Source organism: Camelus dromedarius, chromosome 13 (genome assembly GCF_036321535.1).
Source record: "Camelus dromedarius isolate mCamDro1 chromosome 13, mCamDro1.pat, whole genome shotgun sequence".
NCBI lineage: Eukaryota > Metazoa > Chordata > Mammalia > Artiodactyla > Camelidae > Camelus > Camelus dromedarius.
In genome coordinates this window covers 63,952,010-63,966,451 of record NC_087448.1, presented here as the reverse complement: position 1 = coordinate 63,966,451, position 14,442 = coordinate 63,952,010, and the positions used below count along the sequence as shown (strand labels likewise).

General features: G+C 40.6%; 1 protein-coding gene across 5 annotated transcripts in view; it reads left to right on the top strand.

Moving 5' to 3' along the window:
- Positions 1-14,442, top strand: part of FRY (FRY microtubule binding protein) — a 361,507-nt gene that overhangs the window by 187,257 nt on the left and 159,808 nt on the right. For all 5 annotated transcript variants that reach the window (XM_064493224.1, XM_064493223.1, XM_010994182.3 and 2 more), the window contains one exon: positions 6,166-6,365. In XM_064493224.1, the coding sequence (XP_064349294.1) occupies positions 6,246-6,365 (120 nt within the window). In that variant the 5' untranslated portion in view covers positions 6,166-6,245. The remainder of the gene's footprint in view (positions 1-6,165; positions 6,366-14,442) is intronic.

Here is a 14,442-nt window from a genome sequence, read left to right as displayed (position 1 = left end):
ACTACTTCACTCTCCCCAGGGTATTCCGTCTTTGGGCGACCAAAGACAAAGACAAAGGTTTTGAGAGGCTGCAGATTGAGGTAAACACAGAGAACTGTGCCTTCAAGTTCACTTGCTGCTTCTTAGGATAACAACCTGTTAAAGGTTATATCATTTGGGAAGAATAGCCTCTAGACCTTTCTAAGGCGTGTCATTAGTCACATTTCATGGATTTTTATGAATCCTTCATTCTTGATGGTTTTTTGTATTCCTAGCCTTTCTCAGACCCCTCTAATGGTTAAAAGCTGTGCTCAAGGTAAAGAGGGAAGACAGCTTGGCAGGAGGGACCCCCAGGGCTAGAGGTTGTGTCTTTCTAGAAAATAATCAACTATACTAATCTAGAGGAAGACTTGGTCTCCAAATTGCAACATTAATGTTTTATTTTGTCATCCCGTGATGTACCCAAAGCAGCTTACGCCAGGGGAAACACTCGTGGGTAAGGGGGCTTACTGTATTCAGTTTTCATCACTTGCGACTGATTTGTTTTAAAAAACCGAGTGATAGGGGTGCTCAGAAAATACGTTCTCAAGTAGACATGGGCTCAGATCCTGAGTCAACCTCTCTGTGACCTTGGGCAAATCACTTAACCTCTCTGAACCTACATGATCTTATCTGTAAAAGGGAGAGTGTTAGGCCTTCTAGGATTATTTTTGAGGATCAAAGATATGACCTATCCTTGAGATATGTTGTGAACCCTGAAACCTGAAGGGACACAGTTTGAGAACTATAGAATGAAGAGAACTAAATAGTGTGAGATAAAGGAGGAATTTATTTAATTAACAAAAATGGGAGAAACATTTTACATTATTAGAATTTGATGGAAATTAATTACACAGAACTTAACATGTCATTGAATTTATTTTTCTTCCAAGGCAAAAATTATTTTGGAGTATTTTGACCTAGCAGTCTCTTCTTGGCCTACTTTGAAATATATAATATTATTCAGGAATCATCCATCTCTTAAGACTTGTTTTTCTGTTGCTCAAAGTAATTATTTCTTCTCATCTCAACATTTTCTCTTTCTTAGCAACATTCTTTGGAGGAACATAATTCATACTTGGAGGGTTTTTTCTTTTCATCCTAATTTACTTTGCATGACCTTTGGGATTTCTGGTCATTTTGAGTATTTGCACTACCTTTAAAAAGCCAACTCTAAAGCACCCTCATAAATGCTTTAGTGGACAATTTATTATTGTTCTATACACAGTGTGACATGTTCTCACGGTAGCTGCATCATCCTTGGTTTGTTGTATTTTATGAAATGTTCTCATAATTCCAGTAAACAAAATAAGACCTACAGGGAGAGGGGGATTGTGGGAGAAAGCATGGCCCTAAGGAAGGATCCAGCTCTTAGTTACTTAAGGGATTGCTCTCAGAATCTACTAAATGAATGAGGCACCGAGAACTGGCAGAAAGAATAACTAACATCCAACTGGGGACACAGATCGAATTAGTTATTCCTGTGTTGAGAGACAAGGCTGCATGGATCTCTCGAAGTCAAGTTGTTTGAATGGGCCTCCATCTCTAAGAGGAGTACCTACTTTGAACAGTTACCACTTACCATCCCTGGGTACTTCAAAAAAAAAAAAAAAAAAAAAAACAGGAAACCACTTTTTATTTCAAATGTTCAGTCTGATTCCAGTCATGAAAACATCAGAAAAAGCATTGAGTGTTTTGACAAACTGGCACTTTGCTTGTCTGTCTTTGTAAGATGCTGAAGACCAGGCCAAGATGACCCCTTTCTCCGATCCCATACTCCATGAAGGAGGCTGTACCACCTGGGCACCTCTGTGCCGAGAAGAGCAGGTTCTTCTATTCACGCTCTAGGTTTAATTTTCCCTTTTTCTTTTAGAACGTATTGCAATCTAATATACTGTGTGTGCGTGCACACACACACACAGAATTGCTGATGCTGTGAGCCTGCCTCAGTAAACTGTAAACTCCACGAGGGTAGGAATCATCCGTTCTGTTCACTGCCATTTTCCCACTGAAACCCGGGCCCTCATTCATTAAATATCAGTTGAAGTGAATGAGTGAATGCACAAATGGTAGGCTATAGTGAGCGATGGTATTAACTTCTCTGAAAATCTGAGAAACTCAGTTGCTGTCTGTCATAGAACATAGATTGCCACTTTTAGCCTCTGAGGCATTTATATGAGGAAACTTATTATAGCCTTTCCTTTCCTTTTGTGTCATAATAAAAATGTAGCCGAGCTACCAGTTGTGGGGGCGTTTGTGTCACTGTTGCAGTTAGGAGGTGAGTAATTCCTGGCAATGTTGGTAACTCAGGGAAATTGTACTGAAACTGTAGCCAGCTAAGAGCGGTCACACTAAAAATTAAAGAATTAAATAGGTCAATGAAATTAGGGGAAAAAATATAATCACGTTCAAAAGATGATCACTTGCTGTCAGAAATAGATCTAATAAAGAGGTAACGAATGGGTTGCAAAAGCCTAAAGCTGACTTCTTATGGATTAAGGAACAGACCCTGCTTGATAGAAGAAATAGAGACCCAGTGAGGGAGGAAAAGACCCCCTGAAACCATCCAGCAGAACCAAATAAAAATAATAAAATAGCATCAACAAAACCCATTTAAGACAAAAGAAGGTGACAGAGAAGAATTAGAATGTATTTAATCCAAGATTACAATAACTGTGACAACCTGCAGGAGGTGGCGATGTTGCCTCCAAGCCTGTGAGAATGTCACGTTCTGTGTCCCTGTACTAAACGCCTTCAGGCAACTGCAGTGTTACGTTCTAGTGGCTTTTGAGAGTTATGCCTTTTTTTCTTCTTCTTTTGCTGTTAATGCTTCTACTCTTAGATGTTGTACCTTTCCCTTGTCATTTTCTGTTTCCAGACTATTGTGAATTTAGAAACTAGACAATTGATCTTAATTATGCGTAGATTAAGAACAAGCAAGTGCTGAGGGAGGGTCTGAGGATTTTTTTCTAATGGTAGTGGTCTAATGTTCAGACTAGTCTGGACTGGGCGACTTAGTTTTGACTGCCAGGAACTTCTATTTTCTGCTTCTCAACTATATTGTTACCGAATAACTGAGTCACTGGAAGGTGCCATGTCACATGTTTACTTTTGAAAATTATCCTAACAAAAACCTAGGATTTATTATGAATTAATTATGGTAGGATGAAAAGGGTACTAAAACTCCAGAGTGGATCTAGCTCAAGGACACTTACCCCATTAACTCTCACCACATCTCCATCTGCCCAGCTGATCTATTTGCAACCAGAATGCAAGGAATCCTCCCCTTGAGTCACGTTCTGCTCTGGCACAGGGCTCTGCTGGGCTAGGGCGGTTCTGGCTCACTGAGGCTGTGCACGCACGCTTTGGTACTCACAAGGATAGTTGGCTTTTAAGTACAGGTGGATACCTTTTTTTTTTTTTTAAATGATAGCAGTGAATTGGTACTTTGGTACTTTTAAATGGAAGATTTGTCTGGGAGACATTCTGGTATCTGCATTTCAGCTATTCTGGTTCAAAATGCAGCTTTGCAAGAGGACTGCCAGAAGTCACTCTTACGAAAATTCTCTCACTGTAGTTATGACTTTCAGGCCCCAGAGCCTTACAATTATGGATCTGGTCTTGCAGTTATATATATCCCATCAACCTGATGATTGCTGTCTTCTAGGAATGGATTAAATCCCGTGGATGACTAAAGATAATAAAAAGTCCTCCACTTGGACTTTTTCAGTTTCTATTCCAGTCTCCAGCCCTGTGACCCAGTGCCCTTGATACATTAGAAAGATGCCCCCCGGAGCTCTTACGTGCTTCTGTGGGTTGGACTGGGGAGGCTGTCTGCCTCCACCGGGTGCTTGCCCTTAGAGCAGGAGGTGACGCAGAGGAATGGCCAGGACTTTGATTTGCATCATCTGATTTGGAATCTGCCCTTTAGAATTAATCTGCCCTTTTGGCAAGCTGCTTGGAGTGCCATTTACTAATGACTCTTCATTGCAAATACTGCAATGAAGTATTGCTTTAAAGACTCTTCCTTTAAAGACTGACTGCTGCTTCTTCTCATAGAGTTCCCTCCTTATGAATCCCTTCAAGACGTACAGAAATAAAGTATAGCCCTTTTAGTCAGCTGTTTAAGGAGATTTGTTGAACATGATCTGTGTGAGGAACTCTGTATCAGATCTGGGAAGCTACAGTCCTGTTAGGGGGCACAGTTAAGAGTGTATGGTTCAGTTACAGGGCCAACCCTCGGCAAAACTGCGTGACCAGTTGATCATGACTTCACTCGTCAGTTCTCTGGAGTCTCCATTAGGTCATGTCAGATGGACAGTGCCGCAGGCTGTGAGTTAAATGTTTAAATCTTACAAGTTTACCAGTGAGGATTGGCCTGATGGAGGTCGGTTTTATGGCGATGAGACTAGAAGAGGTTCTGAAAGGCCAGGAGGGTGAGATGAAGGGAGAAGGGAGAGCAGCAGCCGGAGACAAAGCAGGAAGGTGGCGATGAGAATGGTGCATCCTGGGGCCAGCCGAGGCATCAGCACACCATGGGCGCAGTCAGAACCGGGCCACGTGTTTGAGGCTTGATGATGAAAATTGACAGCCATTGACAATTCTGAGCAGAAATGTGTTACAGTGAAACTGAAGGAAGATTCATTTGTTATGTAAAATGAGTGAACTTAAGCCAGCAAAGGGGCTGCTGTCATAATGTAGCCATAGGTTTCCAGGGACCTAGACTAGGATGGAGCTAAGGAGAATGGAGAAAAAATGGAATCATACACAGCATATTTTATTTTTATAACTTGAGAGGCCATATTCTTCAAGTTTAGTAGTAGTTGAGATGTGGGAAGACCCTCCAGATGGAAGCCCCCCTCCCCAGATGGAAGGCAGGTTAAATGAGTGAGAGATGGAGGGGGTGAGAGACGGAGGGGCATTCAGAAAGAGCAGAAAAGATGAGGGAGAATCTGCAACATGACATGAGGACGTGTTGGTAATTCCATAAAATAAATGAAATTTTTGCACAGCTTCCTCAGAATTTGACTTGAAGTAGAAAGAAGATAAGAGAAGCCTTGAATTCATCTGTAGCTTTGAGGAGAGTGTTCTGCTTCCGTGGAGAACTTTTTCCTACTTTATTATCAATGACACACCACCATTCTCTTGATATCCAAACCTGAGTACAAACTGGAAATCTACTTTTTCTCTTTACTCCTTTCCTTAATCTCTATATCTAGTCACCCAAAACTAAATTGTCTTCCTTTTAAAAGTCTACCTTATCCTCACCCTGCCCTCAGCATTCCTAATGCCTCTATCCTTAGCGTACACACTCTCGTATTTCTTTTGCTGGATATTGATAACTGACCATCTCAAGGACATCGGTGGAAGGGGCTAGTGCCTGTCAGAATTCGACATGTCAAAGGATAGTAGAAAGTAGAGAGACAGGAAATTTTCATTTATGAGTAAGAAATTTTTTTCGCTGTAACTGTCAAATTAAAATACTGGTCCAACCGTTGCAGCCTGAAAGGAGGTCCTTCACTAGAGACTGTTAGAGCTGCCTCTGTTCAAGATCTGATCCAAGTAGGGAATCTGTACATTTTATAAAGAATGAGAAGGGGGTGTCCCAGCTTGAACCAGAGGATGGTGAGAGGGAAAAGTTAAAGCCACACCTTAGATGGCTAGAAGGGGTGCTGCCTGAGCCTTTTATCTCTCAAGGGGTTCATCCCTTTTGGGAGTGAGAGCCAACTGGGCTTCTGAAAACTGGGTCTGGAAAACTTGTGGGAGGGAGGATCCCAGAGTCTTTTCCATTATTAGAATAAAGCACAGAAGACAGAGAGATCCTGGTCGTTCGGAAAACCAGGACAAGAAATCAGTTTTGTTCCTCTATGCATTTTCTTAGTCCATTTCCCTGAAACATAATAGAGAATCTAAAAACGTCTTAAATGTCGTAGGATTTGTCAGTTGTATTGTGTCCTTGCAACACAATTTACCTAAAGCCATGTGGCAAGCAGAATTGTTTTGAGGTGATCAAATATGCAACTTAATGTAATCAAAATAAGTGCAACATTCTTCATGTGATTCATGTCCTTATATGTACGGTTTAACACAGCCAGTCTGATTATTATGTTATTTTTGGCTGGTAAGAATATCCATTATATTTTTCAGCTTCTCCTGTTGGCAACGGTTACATCAAGCCTCCAGTCCCACCTGTCTCTGGCACACAGAAGGAGAAAGGGCCACCCACCATGTTACCCATCAGTGTGGACCCAGACAGCAAACCGGGAGAATATGTCCTCAAGAGTTTGTTTGTCAACTTCACCACTCAGGCTGAGCGCAAGATTCGCATCATCATGGCAGAGCCTCTGGTGAGTGTGTGCAGGAAACTGATGGCTTTTTAAATTCATCTTGACACTGAATATAGATTTTACAGCTCTAAGAAAGGGTGGATGGCTTTTCCCCTTATTTCCAAAGGGTTTTTGACACCATGGGCAGTTTTTAAAGATAATAGTTAAGTTTCCTCATTATAGAAAAGAAATCTGAGGATCAAGGACTTTAAAACAATCCTCAGCAAATACAATTTAGCAGTATGCTTCACTGCTGCATTGAGGACTAGTAGGCATTTAACAATAAGAAGTATTAATCATGGAAAAATCATGTTCAGTCTCTGCTGTGACTGCTTTAGTCGAAATCCTTTGTCCAATTTTTTTTTCGGTTTAAAACAATATGTATTTATTATCTCACAGTTTCTATAGGTTGGGAGTTCAGGATACAGCTTATTTGGGTCTTCTGCAATCAAGGTATCAGCTAGGGCTGTGGTCACATCTGAGACTCAAGTGGGGAAAAGATTTGCGTCCAAGTTCTTGTGATTGTTAGCAGAATCCAGTTCGTTGATGGTTGATGAGGGACCATCTCAAGATTCTGCTTGTCAGCTAAAGGCTGACCTCAGTCTCTTGTCACATGACTCCCCACTTAGCAGCTTGGAGCGTGGCAGCTTGCTTCTTCAAAACCAACAAGGAATAAAAGTCTTAGCAAGATGGACATTACAGTCTTATGTGGTGTAATTGTGTACACATCATTGTCTACATACCTTATTTTTAAAGTAAATGAGAAAAAATCATCATTCAAGTGGATGCCTGAACTCCCAGTTTGAGAACGAATGGTCTTAGTGACACGTTATCTGAGGAAGTTTTTTGATGAGTTGCTCAGAAATACCACTCTGTTATCTGTTATCTGAAAATTGGAAGATGGGAAAGTCTTGGCTCACCTTACCTTTAGGTCCCTTATTAGGTGGATAGTGCCCTTCACAGTCAGTAAGTCAGTACCTCTCTTTGCAAATGGTTCTGCTGCAGAATAAGACTTGTGCTTCAGCCTTGTGTTAATTACCTGCACAGGGGCTCTAAGGACAGAGTAGAGTGCTGAGACTCAAAAGGACAGGAAGGAAGGAAGTCCAATTGAAGGTTTCAGATTACCTTTTTTCTGACCTTGGCAGGCCACACACAGTAAGAGAAAGGGAAAGGATTCAGGATGGTGCAGCTCTTCCCATAAAGCTAGGCTTTGTACCTCCTGTGAGGGTACTGGGGCAGAAGAGGTCTGAGGTTGGCTTTAAGGCATCATTGCTTAAAATAATTAAATGTAATAGTGAGCCCACAGCACAGAGTGCCTCAAAAAAAGATATAACTGATGATGTTCAACATCACATATTAAAAATGACCTTTCTAAGAATCGCAGTTTAAGGTTTGGGAATCAAAATTCAGGAATATTTATTACCTGTGTGGTTACCTGAAAGTTACAAACTTTGAATTTTAAAGTTTTCGTTAGATCAGTGGAGGTTAGCTTTCTAACTTCTTATAAAGGAAAATGTTTTCTTGGTTTTACAGTTAAATTGTTTAAATGGAACCTTAGCACTGTCCCTGTTTCCCGTTCACCCATGTTTTTGTGTTTCTATTACTCTTACTAGTAATAAATAGCTAATACTTCTCAAGTACTTATGATGTGCTGGGCACTGTGCTTAGCCTATTATCTCCTTGAATCTTCACAGTGACCTTAGGTCGGTAGCATTTCTATCCTTGTTGACAATGGGAAAAGCTGGCACAGAGAGGGGAGAGTAATCACCCAAGGTCACACAGTGTGGCTGTGGATTCAAGCAGCGTGGCTTCAGAGCCCACCTCTGAACCGTTCTGCACTCTGTTGCCAGTCTTTGCATGGTCATCTTCATGTAAAGATACCTTCTTTAACTTCTTAAAACAAGCCAACACAGGGCTCTCCTATAACTTGAGTCCAAAAATCATGTACCCAAATTCCTATTGCCCCAAACAGTGCTGATCTCTGGACCCCTCTGAGCTCCTTGAGAGCTGCTGAGGCAGCCCTGCCCTTCCCCCTGGTGGAGGGTGGGTAGCCACCTGGGCTCCAGAGGTCATAGGGGAGTTGGAGGAGGAGAGAGTGGGAAGATAGTAAGAGTCATGTCACTCCTGAACAGTGGAAAAGTGGCAAAATGGCTCTGAAATTGTGCACCGTGGTGGATTTTCCTGAGAAGCTGGCAAGTCGTCTGATAGTTGAAAGAGCTGCTTAGGAGGCTCGATCCTGAGCCTTCTGTTTCTCCAAAATAATAGTTTAGATACTGTTATTTAAGAATTTATGAAGTAAAATCATTTGGGTTTAATTTTTTCATCTTCACTCAGCTGGGAATGTGTTTGTGTGACATTTTTCTTCTTGGAGTAAACATTATGTCTGAAAAGCTAGCATGTACCGCAGCATTCTTTTAATTAGAGGTGGACATTTTTGTTCCTTTCAATGAGACAAATGTCCCCAAACAAGGAAAATGGGAAAGAACAAGTGTAAGTTCTCTTCATCAGCAAATCTTCATTGTGTGTCCAGGATGAGAAAGTTTACTAGATGCGGAGGGCCAAATAGATGGACGTTATGTTTTTAGCTGAAGAAATGTGTTCAATCAATTTTTAATATTGTTGCTTTTTATAAAAAGAGACTATTTATTCCCTTCGTAGTTTTTGGCAGAGATGTCAGCTTCCTGCCATATCCATTTCTTGTCTGCTGAAAAGTGCTTAGTAATTTTGCCCTTATATTTACTTACTTATGGGACAATAAATGTGAGTACATTCTGTGGCTTGCTACCTGATTCTAATACAAATGTGCCTTTGGCATTTTGTTCTATGGCCATAACAAGAGGTGTTTTTTTGATTTATGCATAGTACATTTAAAGTGAATTCCAGATAAATGCCCTTACTATTTTCCTTGCTGAAGTTGGCTTTATAAATAAGACATTGAATCCTTTAAAAGCCTGAATTTATGTAGGCTTGTAGCATAGCACAAAATTGTATTCTATTATCTCTGATGTAATTAAAACTTGTGTGGTCATAGCAAGGGGAATTTTTTAAAACTTGCAAGAATAGATTTATTATTTATGGGGCTACTCAGGAATCTGTATTTTTCTGTTTTATTTTTAAAAGATTGAATACTTCAGAATTCCACATCAGTTAGGCTGTGTGGGATCAGTTATATACAATATTAAGGTTGTATTTATGAATTACCAGTATCCAAAAAGCTTACTTAAATAAGGGGAAAAAAGGAAAGGAAATAAAAATGTTCTACCAAAATTAGATGTTTCTCTTATTGAACATCTTTCACTGCTTCAGCAGTACTGTTCTTTGTATTCAAAAGATGCCCAGGTCATATTTATTAATATTTATGGATATGTCAATAATTTTATTCTATTTTGGTTGCTTCCTGGGGTCATTTGATAGCATTTGCTCTTGGCCACTCTTCCCACTATTTCACCTTTCCCAAGCAAAGAGTGTTAAACAAGATAAATTGGGTCATCTGTATCTTTTTTATATTTTTATTTCAAAACAAAAAAAGTACAGAAAATAACGTAATGGATGCTTTCCCTCTTGCCTCCTATTTCTTTCTTCTGGTTTAAATTTTCTTTTCCCCAAAGTATATGTTTTTGTAGTTCTTTAAGTAACAGTCAGTGGCTGGTGAATCACTGTCTTGTTTAAGATGCCTGTATTTTCCCTTTAATTATCAGTGATAGTTCAGCTGGGAATAAAATTCTAGTTTGACATTTATTCCCCCTAGACTTTTGACAACATATTTCACTATGTTGTCTCCAGCATTGCTATTGAAGAGTCTGTGGTTGATTTGTTATTTGTCTATGGATTACTTACTTTTTTCTTGGTTTGTGTGTATGGTTTTTTGCTTTGTCTATAGTGTTCTGCAGTTTCACTATGTTGTGTGTTTAGATGTGGATTTATTTTTATTTTCTTGTTTGAGACCCTTCTGCTTCTGGAATTGAGGGTTTATGTCTTTCATCAGTTCGGGAAAATTCTAAGCCAAATGATTTGAATATTGCCATCTCTCCACTTTTCTTCTTCCCTTTTTCTGGCATTCCTATTAGATGTACAGTAGGCCTTCTCATGCAGTATTGCATATCTTTTTACCCTTCTTTTATTATTTCTACTTTGTCTCTTACTACTGCATTCTGAGTAATCTTCTGAGTTCTATCTTCAGTTCATTAATACTCTCCTGGGCTATGTCTCCTCTGCTGTTTAACACGCCCAGTGAGAATTACAGTTTTGGTGACTTAATTTTTTGTTTTTAGAAGTACTGTTTTAAAATCTGTTTAGGTGGGGGTTTTGTTTAGGTGTATTTTGTTCCTCTCTTAGGTTTACAACTTCCATTTTATGTCTTTGATCACATTAAACATACAGTTTTTGCATGTCCTCTTGTAGGTTAGCCCCAGAGTCTTCACTGTCTGGGGCCAAATGTTACATTAATTTCTTGGTTTGGGAATTTCTGCACCTAGAAGGCTGATGTGAATGTAAACTCCAAACTCACAGAAGACTTAAGACTGTGGTTTCAAATTCCTGGGAAGAATTTTGCTGTTGTTCTTGTTTTTATGTAGAACCCAGGTAGGGACCATTGGAATACCTTTTCACCTTCCTGTGCATGTGCATAGATTTGTCCCTAGTCCATTGTTTCATTGTTTAGGTCAGACTTTATGTAGGTGTCTTATTTCCAGTGTTCCACCTGTCAGTGCTCACAGCTTTGTTTCCTGTCCCCCAGTGGACAACAGAAAAGCCTTCAGAATGATGAGACCAGTAGTTCTCCCCCTACGCAGCCACTAATGTGACCTCCTATATTCCTGCTTTTCATTTCCACTTTCCTTTCTTATGAACTCGTTTCTACCTTTTTAAAAATTCGTATACTCCACTCAATATTTCTAAGAGGTTAAAATAAAGCATGTGAAATTTTGAGTTATCTTAGTCCATAACCCTGCCCAAGCCCTCCGCAGAAGTCTTGGTTTGCTTTTCATGCAGATAAGGGCAGGGTGGGTCTTGGCACAGATGTTTGTGTGCAAGCAGAAGTTCCCATGGCAAGGTGGAGTGTCCCCAAGATGAACACGAGGAAGAGTGAGGAGACCCACCAATTCTTCCTTTTCTCATCTTGCCTGAGGAATCTTCCCTAAATACAACCCTCCCTTTCACTCTTATTCCAACCCTTCATTCCTTGATTTGACTACAACCTCTCTTCCTTCCTCCGTGCATCTTTGTGAACCTGTTTCATTTCGGTGCTCGCCTGCCACCTGGTATATAGGCACACTGTCCCCTCCTCCTGGAATGCCCCTCATCTCTTCATCCTGCCTATCTTCCAAGGCCCAACTCAAGTACCTCCTCATCTGAAGAGGTTTACTTGATTTCTTCCCTGCTGACTCCACATAATTATGCAGAGGTGGCTATATACACCTGTAAATCTCTATTGGAACCACCATATCATTCTCTCAAACAAACTGTCTTCATTAAATAAGAGCATTAGAATAGAATAGAAAATACCAGAGTACATTATAGGTTTTAAGAGTAGATGTTGTTTTATGAAATTTTCAGTTGTGCCAGACTTTGGTATAAAATGTATATTTTTATGGTGGATAGGGGTGGGAGATACAGATTTTTTTTTTAAGTTAAAGAAACACTTTACTAATCAGTAAGTTCCTTACAGACATTAACTGTGTTTTATTCATCTGCACACACACACACCCCATGTCCACATGTCTGGAAAGTCTCCTTTATGCACAGTAGACAGTGTTTTTTTGATTGAATGAATGAGTATGAAGTGAATGAATGGATAGATGGATGGATGGATGGATGAAAAAATACTAATATAATAGCTTAAAAGGAATGTAGGATCCTGTGTGTTTCTGAGGGTCATCTTGCCAACCTCTAAACTGATAATAATGGATTTTGTTCTGTCCTTTGTACCTCTCAGCAGATGAATGCCCTCCAATCTGCTGAGTACATGGGACGTTAATTCTCAGCCTTCTCCTTGGGGCATCTAAGGATTCCGCATTATTTGTTGATGTGGTCACCTGTTCCCACTTCACCCAAGCAGGATGTGAAGAGAAGAGTCAGGCTGACTCTTAGGGGTCAGACACAGTTGCAGAATATACACTTCCATCATCTGTGAGTGTCTCCATTTATATAGCATCTGTCACTGTAGTCACAGGCAATTACCTTCTCAATAAACTCCTGTCCAAAAAACAAGACTCTCCAGCTTTTCAAAATTTAAGAGCCCCCATAATCTTGACTTTGTAGATTTAACAGACAAGAAGAGATAAAGCTAAAGACAAAACAACTTTTCTTCCCACCTGATCTGGATTTGAATTTGGATTCCACCCCTTTAGAGTTGTGGGGCCTTGGGCCAGCCAGTCAACCTCCCCGTTTTCTCATTTGCAAGAGCCTGGCTCGTGGAGTGAGGGAGAGGATTAGAAACCTGGAAAAAGGAAAAGATCTGCATGACCTCAAAGGAAGACCACACACTTTTCATCTTGTCCTTCAGCAGGGCCTATGACTGAGCAGGAGAGCAGAGCTCGCCTGCCTGTAACATCCTGGCATTTAGATTTTGCTGTGGGGTTGCTTGAGCCTTGATAGCCCCTGCTCACAAAATAGTTAGCAGACGAGGTACAGGCAGGAGCTTTCACATATTAGCCCTGTGTTAAGCTTGGAGTGTACGTGAAGGGAGACTTACTTATAAAGATGCTAACTGGGTGGTACTGGGATGGAGACTTAACAATCGCATAACATGATCTTGTTGGCTTGCTAACATGAGAGACACAATTCAAGGAGTTTGGGTTTTAATATAAGACTAAAAGTAAACTGGAAGTAACACAAAATATTTCCTTGGAGTGCAAGTCATCAAGAATCCAGGGTGCCAGCCTGTGTGGCAGCACCCACCGCAAACCTATAGTGAAGTGTGTCACACCTTGAGACCAAGCCTGTAGGAACAGCAGTCACGGCCAGCTGGCGCAAACACAGGAAGGCTGAGCAATTAGCTCACGACAGCGTCACAGCGCGCTAACATGGTCCTAGGTTCAGGCAGCGCGCCTGCTGACACACCATTGTTCTTGGCCCGCGTCTCAGGCTTCCAGCTGATGCCTCAGGGCTGGCATCAGGACAACTCCTTGGTTAACCCCGAAGTTGAGCGGGACACTGTGCTGAAATAATGACACAAGTGACCTGCCACCAAGAAACTCTGTGTGATGAGTGGCTCTAGTAGCTTTAATGAATTTTATGATGGCACTAAGTAAGCAAAACCATTGGCAAGTGAAATACACACACTCACACACTCAGCTTCCTCTTATGATTTTAGACCAGATCTGATGAGAGGCCGCAGACTAAGGTTGGAATACAGTCTATTTGTAGTTGTAAAGAGCTTTTTTTTTTTTTTTTTTTGCCTCTGGCCCATATGAAGATTGAACCTTCTGCCGTGAGTTGTCTGCTGATGTCTAGATGCCAGAAAATATCAGATCCTTTGACCAGGAACCTTTTAATATTTAAGGAATTTGTGAATTAGGAAATCCTGCTGCATTAATCGAAGGACAGAACAACTGCCTTTAATTAAGTCTGGATCTTTATATGGCAGATTTTCATGAAACCCATTATGATTAGCCATGCTTTTAACCTGATAGTCATTCAGCAACCTCAGTGGTGGTACTTCAAGGTGATACTGTATCACACCCCGATCTGCAAGTTGGCGCTTTTTCTGCACTGTTGTCTAAGCTAGTCTTCCTCTACCAACCAGATGTTAAGTCTGTCATCTAAAGATGTGTAAACAGCAGAAACGGCATCGTTAATATCTCTCCGCACTGTGGATTCAAGTCCCTTCCCAGAAGGACAACCAGCTAGTGTTTTTAGCCAAACTCCTCTTTAAATAGAGGCTCCTCTTGCTTCAAGGGAACTAATAAGGGACATCTAAAGAGAATAAAAATAACTTCTAGATTTAGTTCTCTGTTGAGGATAGTGACAGAACCCGAGTAATGCCGCCCTGAAAGGAGACTCAGACACTTGAGCTCGGATGAGGAATATTTATACTACACTTGACGAAGTACTGGCTTGTTTTCTAAATTATAAATTTTTCAGAAAAACTTTTAAAATA